This window comes from Loxodonta africana, chromosome 3, assembly GCF_030014295.1.
Source record: "Loxodonta africana isolate mLoxAfr1 chromosome 3, mLoxAfr1.hap2, whole genome shotgun sequence".
In the NCBI taxonomy this organism is placed as follows: Eukaryota; Metazoa; Chordata; class Mammalia; order Proboscidea; family Elephantidae; genus Loxodonta; species Loxodonta africana.
The window spans coordinates 162,135,908-162,160,232 of NC_087344.1; the positions used below are offsets into that span (position 1 = coordinate 162,135,908).

The 24,325-nt window shown below is 42.0% G+C and overlaps 2 protein-coding genes across 6 annotated transcripts in view; one reads left to right on the forward strand and one right to left on the reverse strand.

Moving 5' to 3' along the window:
- The window catches only part of DCLRE1B (DNA cross-link repair 1B), a 20,013-nt gene extending 13,980 nt beyond the window's left edge, over positions 1–6,033 (reverse strand). Inside the window, exons 1-3 of the mRNA XM_003409417.4 lie at positions 5,265–6,033; positions 4,421–4,586; positions 3,761–3,943 (exon numbers count right to left, since the gene is read on the reverse strand). Coding sequence (XP_003409465.2) covers positions 3,761–3,943; positions 4,421–4,586; positions 5,265–5,453 — 538 coding nt within the window. The 5' untranslated portion in view covers positions 5,454–6,033. The remainder of the gene's footprint in view (positions 1–3,760; positions 3,944–4,420; positions 4,587–5,264) is intronic.
- AP4B1 (adaptor related protein complex 4 subunit beta 1) lies at positions 5,842–23,183 on the forward strand. Of its 5 annotated transcripts, none has more exons than XM_064282397.1 (11): positions 5,842–5,957; positions 6,261–6,449; positions 7,853–8,077; positions 8,770–8,900; positions 9,250–9,397; positions 14,092–14,588; positions 16,283–16,366; positions 17,509–17,612; positions 18,371–18,578; positions 18,765–19,046; positions 19,307–23,183. In XM_064282397.1, the coding sequence occupies exons 2-11, from the start codon at positions 6,337–6,339 to the stop codon at positions 19,729–19,731; spliced, it is 2,217 nt and encodes a 738-aa protein (XP_064138467.1). In that variant the 5' UTR covers positions 5,842–5,957; positions 6,261–6,336; the 3' UTR covers positions 19,732–23,183. The 5 variants fall into 5 exon arrangements, with proteins under 5 accessions (XP_064138467.1, XP_064138466.1, XP_064138465.1 ...); XM_064282396.1 differs by lacking the exon at positions 5,842–5,957 and adding an exon at positions 5,964–6,107; XM_064282395.1 differs by lacking the exon at positions 5,842–5,957 and adding an exon at positions 5,966–6,080.
- Positions 23,184–24,325: the final 1,142 nt, after the last annotated feature.

Genomic DNA, 24,325 nt, shown 5'->3' on the forward strand with positions numbered 1-24,325 from the left:
TCCATTCTTCAAAATGTTATCCATAATTTGCTAAGATCCACACAGTCGAATGCCTTTGTGTAGTAAACAAACCACACAGGTAAACATCCTTCTGGTATCCCCTGCTTTCAGCCAAGATGCATCTGACATTAGCAATGATATCCTTCCTTCTATGTCCTCTTCGGAATCTGGCTTGAATTTCTGGTAGTCCTGTCGATGTACTGCTGCAACTGCTTTTGCATGATCTTCAGCAAAATTTTTCTTGCATGTGACATTAATGAAATTGTTCGACAGTTGCCGCGTTCTATTGGATCACCTTTCGACAACTGCCGTACGTGGACCTCTTTCAGTCAGTTGACCAGGAAGCTGTTTTCCAATTTTCTTGGCATAGATAAGTGAGCACTTCCAGCATTGCAACCATCTGTGAAACATCTCAATTCATATTCCATCAATTACTGGAGTCTTGTTTTTCGCCAATGCCTTCAATGCAGCTTGGGCTTCTTCCTCCAATACCATCGGTTCTTGATCATATGCTGCCTTACGGAACTGTTGAATGTAGACCAATTCTTTTTGGTACAGTGACTGTGTGTATGCCTTTCATCTTCTTTTGATGCTTTCTGTGTCATTTAATATTTTCCCCATAGAATCCATCAATATTGTAACTTGAGGCTTGAATTTTTTCTTCAGTTCTTTCAGCTTGAGAAAGGCTGAGTATGTTCTTTTGGATTTCTAACTCCACGTCTTTTCACATTTCATTATAATACCTTATTTTTTCTTCCCAAGCTGTCCTTTGAAATCTGTTCAGTTCTTTTACTTCACCATTTCTTCCATTCACTTTTAGCTACTCTGCGTTCAAGACCAAGTTTCAGAGTCTCTTCTGATATTTATGTTGATCTTTTCTTTCTTTCTTGTCTTTTTAATAAACTTTTGTTTTCTTCATGTATGGTATTCTTGATATCATCCCACAACTCGTCTGGTCTTTGGTCGTTAGCGTTCAATGCATCAGATCTATTCTTAAGACTGTCTCTAAATTCAAGTGGGTTATACTTAAGGTCGTGGACTTGTTTTAATTTTCTTCAGCTTCAGCTTGAACTTAATATGAGCAACTGATGGTCTCCTCTGCAGTTGGCCCCTGGCCTTGTTCTGACTAGTGACATTGAACTTCTCCATCATCTCTTTCCACAGATGTAGTTGATTTGATTCCTGTGTATTCTATCCAGTGAGGTCCACGTGCATAATTGTTGTTTATGTTGTTGAGAAAAGGTATTTTCAATGAATAAGTCATTGGTCTTGCAAAATTCTATCCTGTGTTCACTGGCATCATTTCTATCACCAACACCATTTTTCAACTATTGATCCTTCTTGTTTCCAACTTTTGCATTCCAATCACAATAATTATCAATGCATCATGATTATATATTTGATCAACTTCAGACTGCAGAATTTGGTAAAAAAATCTTCATTTTCTTCATTTTTGGCATTAGTGGTCTGTCAGTTTGTCATACTGTGGTGGTTTGCATGTTGCTGGAGGAAACCCTGGTGGCATCGTGGTTAAGTGCTACGGCCGCTAACCAAGAGGTCGGCAGTTTGAATCTGCCAGATGCTGCTTGGAAACTCTATGGGGTGGTTCTACTCTGTCCTACAGGGTCGCTATAAGTCAGAATCGACTCGACAGCAGTGGGTTTGGTTTGGTGATGCTGGAAGCTATACTACCGGTATTTCAAATTCCAGCAGTGTCACCCATGGTGAGCAGGTTTCAGCAGAGCTTCCAGACTGACTAGCAATCTACTTCCAAGAAAAATAAAAAACTAGCCTGTGAAAACCTTATGAATAGCACTGGAACATTGTTATAGTGCTGGAAGATGAGCCCCTCAGGTTGGAAGGCACTCAGAGACTAAGGAAGAGCTGTCTCCTCAAAGTAGAGTTGACTTTAATTACGTGGATGGAATAAAGCTTTTGAGGTCTTAAATTGCTGGTGTGGCATGACGCAAGATGAGAAGAAACAGCTGCAAACATCCACAAGTAATTGGAACATGGAATGTACAAAGCATGAATCAAGGAAAATTGAAGTTGTTAAAAATGAAGTAGAATGCATAAAGATCGATATCCTAGGCATTAGTGAGCTGAAATGGACTGGTACTGGCCATTTTGAATCAGACAATCATATGATCTACTATGCTGGGAATGACAAACTGAAGAGGAACGGTGCCACATTTATCATCAGAAAGAACATTTCAAGATCAATCCTGAAGTAGAATGCTGTCAGTGATACCGTAATACCATACTCATACAAGGAAGACCATTTAATACAACTAGTACTCAAATTTACATACCAACCACTAAAGCCAAAGATGAAGAAATTAAGATTTCTATCAACTTCTGCAAACTGAAGTTGACTGACCTGGAATACAGTAGGGGGCTTATTAAATATTTGCAAAATTAATCAAGCCCCAACCACAGCACCCTTCTGGACAGCTGGGCTTCTCTGGTGGGTAAATTCTGCACTAAAAAGCTAAAAACTGATTAGGACTGATATCTTTTTTTTTTTTGTATTCATTTTTGGTAAAAATATACATAGTACGTCATCCACCCATTCAACAATTTCTACACGTACAGTTCAATGACATCAGTTACATTCTTCTCATAGGACTGATATTTCTTCATAAACATTCAAGGAATCCTGAGAGTAGGGGCCATCTCTCAATCACTTTGGTAATCATCTTGGAAGGCTATATCATTTTCCAATGCCTTTGTTTTTTGTTTTCGTTTTGTTTAACCCCTCTTTGAAACTTCTTGAAGAGTTTCAAAATATTCATAACAGTGGCAAATCTTTCTCCTTTTGAGGACTTACTATGATTTTGGAAACTACAAAAAAAACACTTAGAACTAAATCTACGGTATTTTTTAAAACAAAAATTGATTTTCATATACCATCTCAAAAGACAACTTTGTCAAAAAAAAGTCCTAAAAATGTTTTGTACCATTGTAGAATCACTAGAATAAGCACATAGTGGGTTTTTTTCAAGGTATGCAATTGAAAGCACAACACTCATTTAAGTTCTAGGTTGTGATAAATTTCATTCACTTATATAACAAATATTTTGAATGCCTCTGTCGGTCACTAACTGGGCATTTGGGAAATATCCATAAGTAAAACAAAGAGCGCTGCCATCATGGAGCTTTCATTCTAGCAGGGAGGAGACAGACAATAAAAACAGAATATAATGAACACGTAAATTTTGTAACACATTGTAAGGTGAGGAGTGCAATCTTGTCACTCTCCTACTGAAATCCCTTCAATAGGAACAAGTTCGACATGGCTTACAAGCACTCTTTGGTCCAGTCCCACCTGCATCTTTAGCCTCTTCTCCCGAAACTCTCCCCTTCACCCACTATATTCCTGTCACACTGGCTGCCGCTTCTCAACACCATAAACATAAAAGCTCCTTCCCACCTTCATCCATAAGCTCAAGAAATTTACAGCTGCATATGTGGGGGTGGGGAGGGAGTGTTTGTGTGTAGCAACACATTAAAACAAGATGGATAGTGTATATTGGAAAGTAACGAGTGCTACAAAAAAGACAGAAAATGAAACTATATAGGGGGTCAGGAGTTAGGAATGTGGGGGTGGGGGATGGCAGGCAGGTTGTTTTAAATAAAGCGATCAGGGTAGGCTTTATGGAGGAGGTGAGATCTGTACAAAGACTTGAAAGATGTGAGAACCCTTAAAGAACCTAGATTTACTGGCTATGGGTAAGGAAAAGGAACAGAAATCACTCACCGATCTTTATATTATGTTGTGGGTACTTCTGAATGAGTTCGATAATCTGGCGGGTAGCTTCTTGTTGGGAAGGAAGAATCAGGGCTGGGTTGCAATTGGTGTTGTCTAGGTATAAGGTATGGATCTGCTTCCCCAATCTCAGGGCCGGCTCCTTTAGCATGGATGGTATATATCGAAAATCACCTGGAAGAACAATATAAGAGAGGCAGAGGATTGCTTGGGAATCCCCATAAGAGCTTCTGTTCCAGGGGAGTCTCAGGATCCAGTCAGGTTTCCCTGATTCAGGAAAGGGACAGTCCCTGCTCCAGGAAGTATCAGGGAGGAGACAGTGTGGTCACTGTGACAACCAGAGACAAAAGTCAAAAGAATAGAAGACAAGCCTCTCCCAACACCAACAACAGATGGGCATTTGTTTACTGGCCTATGGAAAAACCATCATCTGGTTAGGCACTGGGCTTCTTTGTGTACACCTTCTTTGTGGAAATTTCCCCATTCTGCTCCTGTTTTTTAATTATTCTACTAGTGGGAAATTGAGAAAGGGTCACTGTTCTTATTTGAGAAGAAACCAGACAGTCTCCTGACTTCTATGATGAGTTAAGGCTGCTCAAAAAAAGTAGTATGTATGCTGGGAAAGTGGGAGGGACCCCTCAGGAGACCCACCTGTGTAGAGGATGGTTCCAAAGTATCCTTCAAAGAGAAACATGACAGAGCCAGGGCAGTGATTGGCATCGATGAGGGTTACAGTCATGGTCTCTTGCCCAATTTCATCTAGAGGCAGTACGTGGCTCTCACCAACCTCCAGGGCTCGGATCCACTGCTTAGGTACCTGAGGAAACAGCTGGTTATCCCAGTGACCACCGACTCTCCTCCCTGATACCTCCCTTTTCTGAATCAGGGGAAGCTGACCAAATCCTGAGACTCCCTGGGGCAAGAGCTGTAATGAGGGATCTCAAGCAATGAGTCCTCCCTTCTCCCTCTTTCCACCCCACCCTTTGAGTTCAGAAAAGTGCAGTGGTTGATTCCCAAGCTTCTCTCATCATAATAATCCCTTAGGCCACTTGATTTGAAAAATTCCAGCCAAATTTCCAAGACCCGTATCAGCCATATCTACTGAATCAGATGGGATGTGAGGGCGAAGAAAGGCTTGGAGAATCTGTATATTTAACCAGCACGTTAGGTGGATTCTCAAGATGAGGCAAGTTTGGGAAACACAGGCCTAGTTTATGTGAAAAGTGTGGAATAGTCCTCAACGGGACTAAAAGATCTCCCCAGTTTACAGCTGAAATATCCAAGTTGGCCGGTTGGAAGCTACACTCCTATCCTAAAGGTGCACTTCTGGGTTTAAACAACTCCCGAATTTGGAAAATCAGTCCTCCTGGTTCCCACTCGGTTAGGCTCCAAGGCAGTGACATATATCCTTCTTCCCCAAAGTCTCTGCCCTTGAGTTTGGAGTTCCCCAGATGCCTGGCCCAGCTCTACGGGGACCGACTCCAGCCCCCCATACCTGCAGGCGACGATGCAAGAGGTGGGCAGAGACTGGGGAGCAGTAGAGGGGCCGGGCCCAGGTGCTAGACAGGCCCACGGTGTGGTCCGAGTGCATGTGGGACAAGAAGAAAAGCCGCGCGGAACCAGCCCGGCGCAGGCTCCAGAAGTCCACAGCGATGGGGGTATGGGCAATCAGGACCCCGTTCATGGTGACGGAGCTGTAGAGTTACCAGTGGGATCTTCATGGGGACAGGGCTCCCGCGTGAGGCTTCCCCAACGGCGCCTCGAAAAAAGTCAAGCTGGGGCAGGAACAAGGCTAGGAATCCTAAGGCAAAGCCAGCATAGTGGATAAAGAAGTTATTAGAGTGGGTAGAAAGAAGGAAGTAGCCGTGCCCATAGGGGCTCCGGCGGGATCCTAAACCGAGAAAGACAGTCGAAAGACCACGACTGCCAACCGCGCGGGAGCAAGGGCTCGGCCCGGCACTCAAAGCGCGCGCTTCTGGGCGGAGACAGGCCGGAGTAGCCGATTTCCGATTGCCCATCACAGGGAGTTGGCGGCTGCGCCTTGAGGTGAAAGGTTGGGGGAAGGGCGCCCTGAGGTCGGGGTGTAGGCTCAGCTCCCTGCTCGCAGGGAGAGGGTGAATGGCAGCTGCTGTGTGTAGTCGCTCGGCTAAGGGGCGGGACTTCCGGAAAAGCCTGCTTGGGCCCATCGGTAACGACAACCACGCGTGGGCGCAAGAAAGGCTGGAGCTGGGGAGGAGGCTCTCCGGGCGGTCGGCGGTGGGGTTGGAAATCGGGCGGAGGGCCCAAAGGCCGTCTTTGCGGGTTCAGAGATGTATGGGCGGAGCGGACTAGCTTGGAGGTCGGGGGAAGGGCCTGAAAGGCCTGGAGTGTGGCTTTCCGGGGAGGGAAGAGGGTTGAATGGCCGAGAACCAGGGTTCGGGACCTGGGGTAGCCAAGGTTCGGGCGGCGTCACGCCTTCAGTTTCTTCGCTGACTGACTTTTTTTTACGCAGGTGCCCACATCAAGGGCCAGGAGCACGAGTTACCTGGGTAGGATTTGTGGGAACTACCCCGTGACTGTTCGAGAAGATGCCTTACCTTGGCTCGGAGGACGTGGTAAAGGAGCTGAAGAAGGCTATGTGTAACCCTCACATTCAGGCTGATAGGCTGCGTTACCGGAATGTCATCCAGCGAGTGATTAGGTATCGCTTGACTCCCTTAGCCTCCTAGCTCCCCCACTGCAGTCCCCATCAGGGCTGTCTATCCTGGGCCACTCAGAATGAGTCAATGAACTTACATACAAGGTAGTTTTATGACTTGATTTTTCATTTTGTTTGTTTGCGGTACCATCGCGGTCGCCTTTGTGGGACTTCTTTTACTATGCCACCAGGGTTTCCTTTTCAAATCACAGGCTTCACCAATTACACATACTAAAGGTGTCTGGATTTATAATATGTCTAGTCTAGACCTCATTTCTTAGCTTTATACCTGCGTATTCTACTACCTGCTTGGCATTTCCATTTGGATACCTCATCAAACACGTGTGCAAAATAGTGCTTACATCCTTCTCTCCTTCCCAAACCTACTCTTCGGCTTACATTTGTCTTGAATGTCTCCACCAAGCCAATCAAGCCATAAAGAAACTTGGGAGTCAGCTTTGATGACACTTGGTTCTTGCCTTCTCATGTCAGATGGTATGCATTTATAGTTTCTTTTTTAATTGGCACTGCTATTCTGGTTGAGGTCTTCCTTACCAAGGTCACTTTGCCTTCTCATTACAGTCAGAATAATTTTCTCTGTATGCAAACCTAAATACTTTATCGCCTAGAGTTGTGGTTCTCAAACTTTAGAATGTACAATAAGTCCTTTGGGATGCTTTTTTAAAAATGCTCGTGGAACCCAGTAATCTACATTTTTAACAAACATCCCAGTTGATTCTGATAGGAGATAACAATTTGAGAAACAGTGAATGGACAGAATAAAATCCAAGCTTCTTACCATAGCATCCAAGAAACACCCAACCTAATTCAACTACCTGTGTATAGACCCTCAAAAGTATGCCATTCTTGCTCATGTCTACATGCCTTATAGCATGTATCATTATCTCTCTTACCATGTTTGCCTAGTGAGCTCCTGCTCATTAAGCTAAAGTTATTTCCTCTGTGAAGAAAACTTCTGTTGGCTTCCTGGCAGTATCAATCTTCTGGATTCCCCTTGCACCTTGTACATTACTCCTATTATAATACTTTATTATATTGTACTGTAATTAGGGATGGTCTTGCCTGGCTTCTTACTATTGTGCTCCTAGAGGTCTGAAACCATCCCTTCTTCAAGATTATGTCCCCAGAGCATATCCCTGGAATGTAAAAGCTCGATTTCACTGGAATGTACAGGGGTTCAATAAGTGTTTGTTGAATATGAATGGAAAAACAATGTTTATTGTAGGCCCATGCTGTGAAGTATAATAGACGAGGTTACTCCTAGTTGCTTCCCTCTAACAGATCACAAACTGGTTGGATAACCGAGGCATGCATAAGTACAACTCCCTCTGTGTAGGTCGGGGATTTTATATTTTACTTCTTCCTGCCATGTGTCTTGGTTTCAGGCACATGACTCAGGGATTGGACATGTCCAGTGTTTTCATGGAAATGGTGAAGGCCAGTGCCACTGTAGATATTGTTCAGAAGAAGTTGGTTTATTTGTACATGTGCACATATGCCCCCCTGAAACCAGATCTGGCTCTCCTTGCCATCAATACACTGTGCAAAGACTGCTCGGACCCCAACCCAATGGTCCGAGGGCTGGCACTACGGAGCATGTGTAGCCTTAGGTGAGTATCCTCTTCCCTTGCCCCTTTCTCAACGGCTGATGAATTCAGTAGGACATGGGACAAATGGTTAATGAGTCCAATTTATTTGATCTCCTTAGTACTGGGGAAAACACTATTGTACCCTAAACTCAGATTTTTCTGCCATTGTTTGGCTTAATGAACTATATCATATGATTTTGTTAACAGTAGTTTTCCATTCTCACTTTCACTGAAATAGTCTTTGGTTTTGGTTAAAAATTTCTAAACACAAGTATGTATATATCTTTTGTATTGCTTTTGCAAGGAGTCCTGGTAGTGCAGTGGTTAAGCCTTCAGCTGCTAACTGAAAGCTCAGCGGTTCAAACCCTCTAGCTGCTCCACAGTAGAAAGATGTGGCAGTCTGCTTACCTAAAGATTATAGCATTGGAAACCCTGTGGGACAGTTCTGCTGTGTCCTGTAGGACCGCTATGAGTCCGAATCAACTGGCAACAGGTTTGGGTTTTTTTGGCTTGGTACTGCCTTTGCAGCATTATTCCAAATGAAAAGTCAAATTTTGGCTTTTTAAGTTTGGCAGAGGCTTTCTCTTAACTCTTTATGAATTGATAGATGCACATTCAAAAACTTACTAAATCTTCTGTTAAGTATGATAGGTGTTGAGTTATGTTAAAACTAGTGTTTCAGAATCTGGCTGACTCCAGAATGTGTTGTTTAGGATGCCTGGTGTGCAGGAATATATTCAACAGCCTATTCTCAATGGTCTACGGGATAAGGCTTCATATGTCAGGAGAGTAGCAGTCCTTGGCTGTGCCAAGATGCATAATCTTCAAGGAGACTCTGAAGTGGGTAAGTTTCAGTATAATCTATTGTGATCAGTATTCATTTGAACCTCCTATATGTATGACTTTGTAAAAGATAGTGTAGCTTTGGTAGAAAATAATAGTGTGGCCCCACTTCTATACATTTCTTTTTGAGTAAGATGCAGGACTTGATATTTTCTGAGATTAAAGAAGTCCTTTCTTCGAGGCCCAGTGAGCTCCTTTGCCCTAGTTATGTAGGCTAGAGATGATGATTTATTGTTTCTTTCATTTTGTCATTGTGTCAGTTTGTAGAAGCTCAGCTTTGTCTGCCTGGCTCTCTCTTTGTGATGCTGAAGCTTTTCTTCTTTACACAAGATCTCTGTTCTCTTTTGTAGATGGTGCCCTGGTAAATGAGTTATACAGTTTGCTGCGTGACCAGGATCCAATTGTGGTTGTGAACTGCCTGAGGTCGCTAGAGGAAATTCTGAAGCAGGAAGGGGGCGTTGTCATCAATAAGCCCATTGCCCATCATCTCTTAAATCGGTTTGGATGGCTCAGTGCTCCCTTTATTATGGGATCTGCATCCTGGTGGGATCTTGTTGATGTGTGGAATTAAGAAGAGGTCTTGAATAACTTCCGTTAGGTAGAAAAGAAAGCGAACCATAACCATTAACTGTGGTAAAAGGTTCTGCCCTCCTCTGCAATCATCTTGTCCCCAAAACTAAGCCGTTTAAAGCCGTTTATGCTGTCTTAAAATGTAGACAATCTGGATTCAGGATACACTGATCCCATCTTTGATCTTAGATGAGTGTGCATTTGTACTGTCATTTCATCTTGGAATTTAAAGCCTATTTTGTGTAAACTTTAAATAGTACGTAAAAAGAATGATTCATTTCTGGCAGAGCCTATTTTTTTTTTAATAATAATTTTTATTGTGCTTTAAGTGAAAGTTTACAAATCAAGTCAGTCTCTCACATAAAAACATACATACACCTTATGATATATTCCCAATTACTCCCCCGCCCCACCATGAGACAGCCTGTTCCCTCCTTCTGCTCTCTCTTTTCGTGACCATTTTGCCAGCTTCTAAGCCCCTCTACCCTCCCATCTCCTCTCCAGACAGGAGGTACCAACATAGTCTCAACTGTCCACCTGAACCAAGTAGCTCACGCCTCACCAGCATCCCTCTCCAACCCATTGTCCAGACCAATCCATGTCTGACGAGTTGGCTTTGGGGATGGTTCCTGTCCTGGGCCAACAGAAGGTCTGGGGGCCGTGATCACCAGGGTCCTTCTAGTCTCAGTCATACCATTAAGTCTGGTCTTTTTATGAGAATTTGGGGTCTGCATCCCACTGTTCTGCTCCCTCAGGGGTTCTCTGTTGTGTTCCCTGTCAGGGCAGTCATCGGTTGTGGCCAGGCACCATCTAGTTCTTCTGGTTTCAGGGTGATGTAGTCTATGGTTCATGTAGTCCTTTCTGTCTTTTGGGCTTGTTATTATCTTGTGTTCATGGTGTTCTTCATTCTCCTTTGATCCAGGTGGGTTGAGACTCATTGATGCATCTTAGATGGCCGCTTGGTAGCATTTAAGACCCTAGACGCCACTCCTCAAAGTGGGATACAGAATGTTTTCTTAATAGATTTTATTATGCCAATTGACTTAGATGTCCCCTGAAACCATGGTCCCCAAACCCCTGCCCCTGCTTCGCTGACCTTCGAAGCATTCAGGAAACTTCTTTGGTTTGGTTTAGTTCAGTTGTGCCGACCTCCACTGTGTTAAGTGTTATCCTTCTCTTCACCTAAAGTAGTTCTTGTCTACTGTCTATTTAGTAGATACCCCTCTCCCACCCTCCCTCCCTCCCCCTTCTCGTAACCACAAAAGAGTGTGTTCTTCTCAGTTTAAACTGTTTCTCAAGATCTTATAATAGTGGTCTTACACAATATTTGTCCTTTTGCAACCGACTAATTTCACTCAGTGTAATGCCTTCCAGGTTTCGCCATGTTATGAAATGTGTCACAGGTTCATCACTGTTCTTTATCGATGTGTAGTATTCCATTGTGTGAGTATACCATAATTTATCCATTCATCCGTTGATGGGCACCTTGATTGGTTCCATCTTTTTGCAGTTGTAAACAGTGCTGCAATAAACATGGGCGTGCATATGTCTGTTCGTGTAAAGGCTCTTATTTCGCTAGGATATATTCTGAGGAGTGAGATTGCTGGGTCATATGGTAGTTCTATTTCTAGCTTTTTAAGGAAGCGCCAAATCAATTTCCAAAGTGGTTGTACCATTTTACATTCCCACCAGCAGTATATAAGTGTTCTAATCTCTCCACAGCCTGTCCAACATTTATTATTTTGTGTTTTTGGGATTAGTGTCAGCCTCATTGGAGTAAGATGGAATCTCATTGTAGTTTTGATTTGCATTTCTCTAATGGCTAATGATTGAGAGCATTTCTCATGTATCTGTTAGCCGCCTGAATGTCTTTTTTTGTGAAGTGCCTGTTATATCCTTTGCCCATTTTTTAATTGGGTTATTTGTCTTTTTGTGGTTGAGTTTTAGCAGAGCCATGTAGATTTTAGAGATCAGGCGCTGGTCGGAAATGTTGTAGCTGAAAATTTTTTCCCACTCTGTAGGTGGTCTTTTTACTCTTTTGGTGAAGTCCTTAGATGAGCATAGGTGTTTGATTTTTAGGAGCTCCCAGTTATCTGGTTTCTCCTTGGCATTTTTGGTAATGTTTTGTATTCTGTTTATGCCATGTATTAGGGCTCCTAACGTCCCTATTTTTTGTTCCATGATCTTTATCGTTTTAGATTTTATGTTTAGGTCTTTGATCCATTTAGAGTTAGTTTTTGTGCATGGTGTGAGGTATGGGTCCTGTTTCATTTTTTTTGCAGATAGATACCAGTTATGCCAGCACCATTTGTTAAAAAGACCATCTTTTCCCTAATTAACTGACACTGGGCCTTTGTCAAATATCAGCTGCTCATATGTGTATGAATTTATATTTGGATTCTCAATTCTGTTCCATTGGTCTATGTGTCTGTTGTTGTACCAGTACCAGGCTGTTTTGACTACAGTGGCGGTATAAAAAATCAGGTAGAGTATGTCCTCCCACTTTGTTCTTCTTTTTTAGTAATGCTTTACTTATCCTGGGCTTTTTTCCCTTCCGTATGAAGTTGGTGATTTGTTTCTCCATCTCATTAAAAAATGCTGTTGGAATTTGGATCAGAAGTACATTGTATCTATAGGTGGCTTTTGGTAGAATAGACATTTTTACAATATTAAGTCTTCCTATCCATGAGCAAGGTATGTTTTTCCATTTATGTAGGTCCCTTTTGGTTTTTGCAGTAGTTCCTTGTAGATTTTTTTGTATAGGTCTTTTACATCTTTGGTAAGATTTATTCCTAAGTATTTTATCTTCTTGGGGGCTACCGTGAATGGTATTGATTTGGTGATCTCCTCTTCGGTGTTCTTTTTGTCGATGTAGAGGAGTCCAACTGATTTTTCTCTGTTTACCTTGTAACCTGATACTCTGCCGAACTCTTAGTTTCAGTAATTTTCTTGAGAATTCCTTAGGGTTTTCTGTGTATAAGTCATGTCATCTGCAAATAGAGATAATTTTACTTCTTCCTTGCCAATCTGGATGCCCTTTATTTCTTTATCCAGCCTAATTGCTGTGGCTAGGACCTCCAGCACAATGTTGAATAAGAATGGTGATAAAGGGCATCCTTGTCTGGTTCGTGTTCTCAAGGGAAATGCTTTCAGGCTCTCTCCATTTAGGATGATGTTGGCTGTTGGCTTTGTATAAATGCCCTTTATTATGTTGAGGAATTTTCCTTCTATTCCTATTTTGCTGAGAGTTTTTATCACGAATGGGTGTTAGACTTTCTCAAATGCCTTTTGTGCATCAATTGATAAAATCCTGTGGTTCTTGTCCTTTGTTTTATTTATGTGGTGGATTACATTAACTGTTTTTCTAATATTGAACCATCCTTGCATACCTGGTATAAATCCCTCTTGGTCATGGTGGATTATTTTTTTTGATATGTTGTTGAATTCTGTTGGCTAGAATTCTGTTGAGGATTTTTGCATCTATGTTCATAAGAGATATAGGTCTGTAATTTTCTTTTTTTGCGGTATCTTTACCTGGTTTTGGTATCAGGGTTATGCTGGCTTCATAGAATTAGTTAGGTAGTATTCCGTCTTTTTCTATGCTTTGAAATACCTTCAGTAGTAATGGGGTTAACTCTTCTCTGAAAGTTTGGTAGAACTCTGCAGTGAAGCCATCCGGACCAAGGCTTTTTTTTTTTTTGTTGGGAGTTTTTTTGATTACCTTTTCAATCTCTTTTTTTGTTATGGGTCTATTTAGTTCTACTTCTGTTTGTGTTAGTTTAGGTAGGTAGTGTATTTCTAGGAATTCATCCATTTCTTCTAGGTTTTCAAGTTTGCTAGAGTACAATTTTTCATAGAAATCTGATATGATTCTTTTAATTTCAGTTGGGTCTGTTGTGATATGTCCCATCTCATTTCTTATTCAGGTTATTTGTTTCTTTTCCTGTATTTCTTTAGTCAGTCTGGCCAGTGGTTTATCAATTTTGTTAATTTTTTCAAAGAATCAGCTTTTGGCCTTGTTAACTCTTTCAATTGTTTTTCTGTCTCTAAGTCATATAATTCTGTGCTAATTTTTATTATTTGTTTTCTTTTGGTCCCTGATGGTTTCTTTTGTTGCTCTCTTTCTATTTGTTCAAGTTGTAGGGACAGTTCTTTGATTTTGGCTTTTTCTTCTTTATGTATGTTTGCATTTATTGATATAAATTGATCTCTGAGCACTGCTTTCGCTGTGTCCCAAAGGTTTTGATAGGAAGTGTTTCTGGTCTCGTTGAATTCTATGAATTTCTTTATTCCCTCCTTAATGTCTTCTATAAGCCTGTCCAAGTATGTGATTTCTTTTCCTTGGTTTTTCTGTTATTGATTTCTACTTTTATGGCCTTATGGTCTGAGAAGATGCTTTTCAATATTTCCGTGTTTTGGATTCTGCTAAGGCTTGTTTTATGACCTAATATGTGATGTGCACTAGAAAAGAAAGCATACTTCGCATCTGTTGGGTGGAATGTTGGCAGAGCCTATTTTTAAGAATTCTTCCCTTGTTATGTGCAGCCAACTGGTAACATCGCAGTAGCCTGGAGACTGTCCTCATTCTGTTGCTAAAATAGTGTTTTTCCTCTTTCGTATAGAATATCAAAACTGGACCAGTGGGGCCAGGGTGAAGTACTGAACTTTCTGCTACGCTACCAGCCCCGCAGTGAGGAGGAGCTGTTTGACATTCTCAATCTGTTGGACAGCTTTCTCAAGAGCAGTAGTCCAGGTGTGGTGATGGGGGCCACCAAACTCTTTCTGATCTTGGCCAAAAACTTCCCTCATGTACAAAAGGATGTGCTTGTGCGAGTCAAGGGACCTTTGCTTGCTGCCTGTTCCTCAGAGAGCCGCGAGCTCTGTTTTGCTGCCCTTTGCCATGTGCGCCAGATCTTGCATAGTTTGCCAGGTCACTTTAGTAGCCACTACAAGAAGTTTTTTTGCTCCTACTCGGAGCCCCACTACATCAAGCTGCAGAAGGTGGAGGTGCTGTGTGAGCTGGTGAATGATGAGAACGTGCAGCAGGTGCTGGAAGAGCTCCGAGGGTACTGCACTGACGTGTCTGCCGACTTCGCACAGGCCGCCATCTTTGCCATAGGTAGGTATCTATTGCCTTTCCTTCCCGAGTCCCTAGACCAGCCAGCTAGGAAGCTGTGGCCAGAGGAGTTCTGGAGAGCAAAAGGAAGGAATCTTGCCTGAGAGACAAGGTACCCTGGACCAAAGACTCAGTCAGTGGCTACAAACAAGGATGCAGGGAGTTTGCCTTGTTTTTAAGACTGGGCTTGCCATATCTCCCAGGATAGAGAACACATGTGTCTTGCTTGTTATCTCCCCACCTTTACACCTTCTTTTCAAGGAGCCCTGGTGGCTTAACTTAAGCTGCAACATTAGAATTTATATTGCCTTTTGTTATCTATCGTCCAGAATGCTTCCCTGTACATCATACCACGGTCTTTTGGGGCAGTTGGGCAAAAGGACAATTTTTTTTTATTATTATTAACTTTGGGAATAGTACTTTTTTTTTTTAATTCATTAATTGTGCTTTGGGTGAAAGTTTACAATCAAGCCAGTCCCTCATACAAAAAGCCATATAGACCCCACCATGCACTCCCAGCTGCTCTCCCCTTGATGAGACAGCACATTCCTCCTCACTACCCTGTATTCACCATGTCCATTCAACCAGCTCCTGTCCCCCTCTTCCTTCTCATCTTGCCACAAGGCAGGAGTCGCCCACATAATCTCATGTGTCTACGTGAGCCACGAAGTTCACTCCTCACCAGCATCGTTGTCTGTCCTATAGTCCAGGCCAATCCCTGTCTGTAGAGTTGGTTTCTGGAATGGTTCCAATCTTGGACTATCAAAGGGCCCAGGGACCATGACCGTCAGGATCCCTCTAGTCTCAGTCAGACCATTAAGCCTGGTCTTTTTACAAGAATTTAAGATCTGCATCCTACTATTCTCTTCCTGCTCCATCAGGGATTCTCTGTTTTGTTCCCTGTTAAGAGGACAAATTTTATTAACATCATGTTAAAAATAAGAAACCCAGACACAAAAAGATTATTAATTTGCCCACAGATCATATAATTCTGGAACTAGGACTGGAAGCCAGTGCTTCTGACTCAGAGCCTGGTATCAGTTTACCACCAGTCATTTATCAGGCTTCAACCATGGGTTATGTATTGTGTGGGGTACGGGTTAACACAGAATAGATCTTAAATCCGTAGACATTTTCCTACTGCTCTGTCAAGAACTTAAGGCTGGAGTGATTCATAAAATGAAATTAGCCAGAGAGCTAAGTTTTGGAGGGCTTCAAGTAGAGAAGGCGGAGGAACTCTCATATTTGGAATAAACTATGGTTATTTGTAGGGACAGAGAAGCGGGAGCAAAGAGGAAAGTAGGAACCCTGTGGTCAGCAGACTGCTGTCAGGTGTTCTCAGCAGGAACGCTCCTGTGTGGCCTCCCTGCACTAAACAGCATGCCTCATGTTTTGCTGCCATGTAAATACCTTTGTACTGAATGTTTCCCACTCTGTTCAATGGGAAATTCTTCTTCCATGAACTTCCGATTTTCTAGTGGTTAATTTAAAAAAATAATAATAATAAAATCATTTTTAACAAAATTCCCTTTACAGCAAACTTAGAATCTTCTTTAAAAAGCAAGGGGTACCTTTTTTGTTTGTTTGTTTTTTAAGATATTTCTAGTCCTCTTTCTTTGGCTGGTGGGAAGTGATTTCAGTGTGAGGTCCTGGTGTTTGACCTGATACCTTTCTCTCTGCATTCTGTTCCTCTGTAGGTGGCATTGCCAGGACCTACACAGATCAGTGTGTGCAGATTCTAACAGAGTTGCTGGGCCTTCGACAGGAGCATATCACTACAGGTAATGGCTACCCTTCCAGAATTTTTTGTCAAGGGCCTGGTCTATGGTATTTGCTCAAAAAATATTTATTGTTAAATAAATCATACAGAGTTTATTAAAAGTCTTCCTTGCATTATTATCTGTTCCTGTTGGAGAGGAAAGATCTAATAGGGTAGAGAGTCTACAGACTGCCACAAGTTTATAGAGCAATACTGTAGATAATGGATGACCTTGGCTTGTTATCTTCCTACCGTTTCCCCCTCCTTTTTCAAGGAGCCCTGGTGGTGCCAACAAAAGATTGGCAGTTTGAACCCAACCAGTGGCTCTGCAGGAAAAAGACCTGGCCATCTACTGCCATAGAGATTACAGCAAAGCATTTCTGTTCTGTCACATGGGCCACTATGAGTCAAGATCGACTCAAAGGCGGCCAACAACAATAACTACCTCTAAGAAGTCACCAGGTGGTGCAGATGGTTAAGTGCTCAGCTAACCAGTTGAAAAGTTGGCAGTTCGAATCCACCCAGAGGCACCTCAGAAGAAAGGCCTGGTGATCTACTTCTGAAAGATCACAGCCATTGCAAACCTTATGGAGCACAGTTCTACTCTGAAACACATGGGGTTGCCATGAGCCAGAACTTATTCAACAGCAACTGGTACCCCCTCTTTTTGCTTTATGGAAGTCTACTATAGGCCATGTTATCCAGGGCCGGGACAAGAGTAAGGCGGATGAGATGCCTCAATTGAAAATTTAAGGAGACACCCAGTTTTAGGTTTGCACAGGTGCCAACTGACTGCCTCCTTATATTTTGCACCCTGTGCATATTGCTCACCTCACCTTAGCCCTGGCTCTGGTGGCTCCATTTATACTGTCTTCAGAGTATCAGTCAACAACAACACAACCTCACGTTTGCATACATCTTTAATTTTCCAAAGTACTTTCCCATTCATTAGCTCATTTATTCTTACGGCAGTCTATTAAGAGCAACATTCATTCAAGAAATTAATGCCCATGTTAGACACTTCTCAGATAATCATCGACCACGCCTTCAACACCCATTTTCCAGAAATTCACCCAGGAATCTAATGTGAGTACATATTGCTTAAAATTTCTTTCAGCATGGAGGCGCTAACCTTGTGATCTTGTGTTTTGGGCTGTGTTGTAGCGGTGGTGCAGACTTTCCGAGACCTGGTTTGGTTGTGCCCTCAGTGTACCGAAGCTGTGTGTCAGGCCCTGCCCGGCTGTGAGGAGAACATTCAAGATAGCGAGGTAGACTATACTCCTCCTTTTCTTCTAGGCAGAGGGGAAATGCTTGAGACCCTGCCCTCTGAAAGGGAATCACAGTATTCTTTCTACCCAGCGTCTGAAGTGGACACCCAGAGTTGATTGCTGTCTCAGATTCTCTTTTAGGTGTAAATGGGTTATAAATTGTAAAAAATGAGGGTTTATTTATGGTTTTTATTACACATACTTTGATACTGTTGTTTTCTTGAACAGTTTTAAGTAAGAGGTTTAGACCATGGAGTTTTCAGCTGGAATGAGACTCAGAATCACCTGCAGAATTTGTATAAAGCTTTGAACTTCACCCCACCCAGGTCTACTGACTTAAATCTTCAGGGGTGAGGGGCCTAGACACATATATTTTTAAGAAGCTTCGCAGATTTCCCTAAGTTAATAACTGGTTTTATGAAGTAATTTGTAGAGATTATTTTAGTAGCTTCCACTGAAATGAAACATTTAAACTCCAAACTGAGACAGAGGCCCTAAAGCTGAGGAACCCTTATAGCTTAACAACATAGGTGTGAGTCTTGAAACTGTCTCTAGTTTCCTTCCTTTTTGTGCCTTGGATTTTCATCCCTGTTTGTTGTAGAGGGTACAGTAGGTGAATTGATACAAGCTGAAGTAGATAAAAGATTACACCTTTTCTGCTGGCACTAGGGAAAAAGCAAAACCAGCAATTGTCTACTGTTGCCTGTGTTCTGGATAGCCAAGTGTTGAGTACCAGTTCTTATTCCTTCATTTTCTAGGGGAAACAGGCACTTATTTGGCTACTTGGGGTCCACGGGGAAAGAATTCCCAATGCTCCTTATGTGTTGGAGGACTTTGTAGAGAATGTGAAATCAGAAACGTTTTCAGCTGTGAAGATGGAGCTACTCACTGCGCTGCTGCGCCTTTTCCTCTCACGACCTGCTGAATGCCAGGACATGCTGGGGCGTTTGTTATATTACTGCATAGGTAGGTTCTTCAGAAGGAAATAGTACTTACCTGAACCCACAATTGAAATTCTCATAGCTTCTATTGTTTGGTAGTCAGGTCTGGGACATGAGAAGAAAACGTGGATGTTTCTAGTTTCCTCCCTCCATTTTTTTTCCCCTGTTATGTTTTTGTTTTTAATTAACTCAACCTGTTTTTTTACCTCAGAGGAAGAAAAGGATATGGCCGTACGGGACCGAGGTCTCTTCTATTATCGCCTTCTCTTGGCCGGTATTGATGAAGTTAAGCAGATCCTGTGCAGCCCTAAATCTGACCCTTCTCTTGGACTTTTGGAGGATCAGGCAGAAAGACCTGTGAATAGCTGGGCCTCAGACTTCAACACACTAGTGCCAGTATATGGCAAAGCCCGCTGGGCAACCATCTCTAAACTCCAGCGGACAGAGCGCCATGGCCCAGAGCTTCCTAACCCTGCCTCCTTTGCTACATCAGGTAAAAATAGCCCTTATGTTACATTTTATCATAGTAAATCTTTATTTTTTGCAATGACTAATAGAAAGTAGTGTCCTAGCTAAATCTCAGACTGTTACCTGTGTTTGAGCCTTTGTGAACAAGAAAGATATTTGTCATTCATTATTTAAGCCATTTATCCAAAGATAAAAATCACATTGTGTACTTTGAAGAATTTAAATTAAAAATGTAGCTCCTATAGATTGAAAACTTCACTTACACAAGCTTTCTGACCCTCTTAGGACCCTTGATTCCTGAAGAGAACAAGGAGCGGATACAAGAACTCCCTGACTCTGGAGCCCTGACACTAGTCCCCAATCACCAGATCACTGCTGAATGTTTTGAGAAAACTTGGCTTAGCCTCAAAGTTGCTCATCAGCAAGTGTTGCCTTGGCAGGGAGCAGTCCATCCTGACACCCTCCAGATGGCCCTGCAAGTAGTGAACATCCAGACCATCGCAATGAGCAGGCCCGGGGCGCAGCCGTGGAAAGCCTATCTCAGTGCTCAGGATGACAGTGGCTGCCTGTTCTTAACGGAACTACTGCTGGACCGTGAACACGTGGAAATGCAGGTCTCTGTGAAACAAAATGAGGCGAGGACTGAGACACTGAGCAGTTTTATTTCCGTGTTAGAAACTGTGATCGGAACAATTGGAGACATAAAATAATAGCAGATTCTGGCTGCTTGTCCCAAGATGGATAGCTGTCAAGAGTTCCTTAATGTTTCTTATTAGAGCTGTTTATAAATCCATATGATATCAGATGCAAAGGAGAACGGGGAAATCTAGGAATCAGGATTCTTAACATTGTTTTTTTGTTTTTGTTGTACTTTAGATGCAGATTTACAGTGCAGATTAGTTTCTCGTTAAACAATGCACATATCGTAACATTGGTCGCCACCACCATGACATATCAACACTCTCCCGTCTTGACCTTGGGTTCCCCATTACCAGCTTTCCTGTTCTGTCCTGTCCTGCCTTCTCATCCTTGCCCCTGAGCTGGTGTGCCCATTTATTCTCATTTTGTTTTATGGGCATGTCTAATCTTTGGCTGAGGGGTGGAAACCTCAGGAGTGACTTCAGTACTAAGTTAAAAGGGCGTCTGGGGGGCATACTTTCGGGGTTTCTCCAGTCTGTATCAGACAGTAAGTCTGGTCTTTTTTTGTGAGTTAGAATTTTGCACTACATTTTTCTCCAGCTCTGTTCAGGACCCTCTATTGTAATTCCTGTTAGTGGTGGTAGCCAGGCACCATCTAGTTGTGTTGGACCCAGTCTGCTGGAGGCTGTGGTGGTTGTGGTCCATTAGACCTTCGGACTTCCCCTGTGTCTTTGGTTTTCTTCATTCTCTCTTGCTGCAGATGGGGTGGGACCCATGGACATATCTTAGATGGCCGCTCACAAGCTTTTAAGACCCGAGGTGCTACTCACCAAAGTAGAATGTAGAACATTTTCTTTATAAACTGTGTTATGCCACTTGAGCTAGATGTCCCACAAGACATGGTCCCCAGCCCTCAGCCCAGTAATTCAGTTCCTCAGGGAGTTTAGATGTGTCTAAGAAGCTTCCATGACCTTGCCTTAGTCAAGTTGTACTGCCATCTCCAGTGTCGTGTACTGTCTTACCCTTCACCAAAGTTACCACTTAACCTGTTGTCTAGTTAGAGTTTTTTCCTCCTCATCCGTTCTGTCCCTAGTAACCATCAAAGATTGTTTTTCTGTTCATAAACCTTTTCATGAGTTTTTATAATAGTGGTCTCATACAGTATTTGTCCTTTTGTAATTGACTTATTTCACTTAGCATAACGCCCTCCAGATTCATCCATGTTGTGAGGTGTTTCACAGATTCATCATTGTTCTGTATCATTGCGTAGTATTCCATTGTGTGTATGTACCATAGTTTGTTTATCCATTCATCTGTTGATGGACACCTAGGTTGTTTCCATCGTTTTGCTATTGTGAATAATGCTGCAGTGAGCATGGGTGTGCATATGTCTATTCATATGATGGCTTTTATTTCTCTAGGATATAATCCTAGGAGTGGGATTGCTGGATCGTATAAGGATTCTTATGTTTTCTTCTAAAAACTGTTGACTTATATCTTTTATGCCTGTTGGCAAATGGCCCTACTTTTCCATGGTTAATATTGGTAACGGATATTACGGTTTGGGGATGGGGCGAGAATAGGATCTGGAGTTTTTTCTAATCAATTTGTGAATACTGATTCTCTTACATAGGGGTCATTTTTTCTAACCCTGGATTATTGAGATAAACTCTTGACTGTTCTCATATTTCCCATCATGCTTTTTAGGCCAGAGTCTGAAGTCCTTAGTGTGGCATCTGATGTCCTTTATGATCTGTGTTCTGCTTACCTCTTCAGTGTCATGTCTCACCACTACCAAAAGACACCCTCTGTTCCGGCAAAAGCAAACTGCAATTTCCCGAATGTAATAGGCTCTCTCTCACCTCTGCATTGGCACCTGCTTTTATTTCTTGCCTAGAACATTTCCTCACCCCCATATCTTTTTTATGTAAGTAACAGTGCTCAGCTTAGTTATGAACTCCTTCAGGAAGTTTTGTGTGATCCTCATTGCCTTCATTGGGGGTCTCCTTCAAGCTGTCGAAGCAGCCAATGCATATCTCTAAGTATTACAATTACTTATTACAATTGTTTGTTGAGATTGATTATTTTCTTGTCTTTCTTCCTCACTTTTAATTTTATTTATACTTGGCCATATTTTATATATTAATTGAGACAACTTATGGTAAGAACAGATAAAATGATGGTAAACTATGAATAAGACGAGAGAATCCAGAACAGGGAAAATGAAAATACCAGTTAAGACCAGCTGCGGTGGAGATGGGGAGGTACACAAATGTATAGGCTGCAAGGGCCTATGTAGTTGATATAGTTGAGCCTCAGATTTGGCTCTATGAGAAAGCTGGCAGTTGGAGTGAAGGGAAGCAGATAAATGATTGTTATTAGAGATATATAGTTGTCATCAGAGAGGAAGAAACTTTCCAATTCTAATTTCTAAAAAATTGCCATGTGGTTTCACATAGTTGGCACTGAGTCATACGTACAAGATTGCTGTGGGAACTTAGTAAAGAGTTTCACTTGACTTTCTTACGTTGTTCTTCAATGAAAGCAGAGAGCATCGCAAACTTGGGGCTTGATGAAGGCGTTTCTTCAAGGGCTTGAGAGAACATGACCTGAGTGTATAGCCTTCAGCAACCAGCCAAATTTAAGTACTTCTGCTGTCTAGATAAATAGATGGGCCGCATATCCTTTAGATATTTTTTCACCCCTCACTTTTCTCAATGAGGCCATTAATAGACATAATAACACTGTTGAATTTTCTGGTAAGGGCCTGGGTTTTGTGAGTTGTTTGTTAAACAGCTTTCCCCCTGCACAATTTCTAAGGACAGTGATTGTCTTTGTATCTTCACAATGTCTGCCATGTAGTAATAATTACTCACTAATTTTTTAAGTATTTATTGAATGAATAAGTAATTAGCTTAAGTGTACTATGAAGTATGTTTTGTTATATCAACTCTACAGAAAATAATGGAATTCCATCTAGACCCAGGTTTCTCAACAGCAGCACTATTAACATTTGGGGCCAGATAATTCTTTGTTTTGGGGGGTACCCCTGTGCATTATAGGATGATAATTGGCATGGTTGGCCTCTACCCGATAGATGCCAGTACAACCCCAAGTCGTAACCGTTAAAAATGTCTCCAGACATTGCCAGAGATTCCCACCAGTTGAGAACCACTGATTTATATCCTACCATGTATCCCCAGGAACTAGATGGGGAGGGTTCAGAACAGCTTCAGAATTGTTTTTTCCATATTTTGACTTGTTCAGTTAAACTGTGGCTATTTAATTAGGTACTAAAAGAAATAGAAGTGTGAAGTGCTGCCAATTTAAAGTGTTATATAAGGGAATAGGATGCAGGTGGTAGAAATTGAGTAAACTGATTTTTTGATATTAAAGACTGCAACTGACATGATAACCTAAGGAAAATTAGGTATGGCTCAGCAGTCGAATAAGTGATGTTACTAAGGTGATCCCAACTATTGGAACTATTAGAAGATTAAGTTCTATTTGGTTGCTTTTCTATGCAACCAAACCCAACAGCAGTGGGTTTGGTTGCATTTTTATAATAAAAGAGGCATAACATAATATGAAATTGTTGCTTTTGGAAAGTGTAATTTTAAAATGATCCCAATGAAGATTTATTTTGACTGTAGCCTGGTTCTACCAGTTTATAAGCAAAATGACCAAAGCTTGAGTATACTATGAAGTTAATTTTTTAATATTCCTTACTATGGTTTGATGATGTGATATAAGTGGGCATTCGTCTTTTAAATCCATAGAAGACGTTGATGCTGTGCTTTTAGAACAACGGCCTTCTAATGTCTGAGCAGTATGTAACGCATGTAATGAGTATCCAGGAGTGACAGCAGTGCTGTGGAACATTGCAGAGGCAATCATTTACATGGCTCCTGACCTTAATTCCACTGCTGGACTAGTGACTGTTATCTATGTTCATAACCCCTCCCCCTTTCTTTATAGGAGTTCTGTCATAATTATTTTATCCCTTTCACACTAATGTATATTGGGTGATGGGGATTGGTGGGTAAATAACTCGTGTTTTTAGTTTCCGTCACTGTCAGATCAAGTCGATTCTGACTCATGGTGACTCCATGTGTTAACAGAATAGAACTGCTCCGTGGGGTTTTCTTGGCTTTAATCTTAATGGAAGCAGATCGCTAGGTCCTTTGTCCTGCTGAGCCACTGGGTAGATTTGAATCGTCAGCCTTTTTTTTTAGATTAGTAGTCAAGGCAAACCTTTTGTGCCACTCAGGGACCCAGTTTTCTTAGTTATAGGTCTCCATACTGAGAGGAGTTGTACCCAACTATCCTCACCCACATGCCGACCTGGTGCAGATGATGACTTCGAGGCAGTGATACAATTAGATGAAACTTTTGGGGGAGGAATGTAAATTATTGTGGCCAGGTGGCAAGAGAAGCAAGTGGTAGTGAAAAATGCTGGCCTCATCATTTTCCAGTAATAATTTGTTGTTGTTAGGTGCACTTGAGCCGGTTCTGACTCACAGCGACCCTGTGTACAACAGAACGAAACACTGCCCAGTCCTACACCGTCCTCAAGACTGTTTGTTGCTGTGCTTGAGCCCATTGTTGCAGCCGCTGTGTCAGTTCATCTCATTGAGGGTCTTCCTCTTTTTCGCTGACCCTCTA

Excerpts from the sequence above, each read along its gene's own strand:
- AP4B1 (XM_064282397.1), top strand. The coding sequence starts at position 6,337 with ATGCCTTACCTTGGCTCGGAGGACGTGGTAAAGGAGCTGAAGAAGGCT. Across the intron at positions 8,078-8,769 it reads CGGAGCATGTGTAGCCTTAG|GATGCCTGGTGTGCAGGAAT; the intron begins GTGAGTATCCTC and ends TGTGTTGTTTAG. Across the intron at positions 9,398-14,091 it reads GCCCATCATCTCTTAAATCG|AATATCAAAACTGGACCAGT; the intron begins GTTTGGATGGCT and ends TCTTTCGTATAG.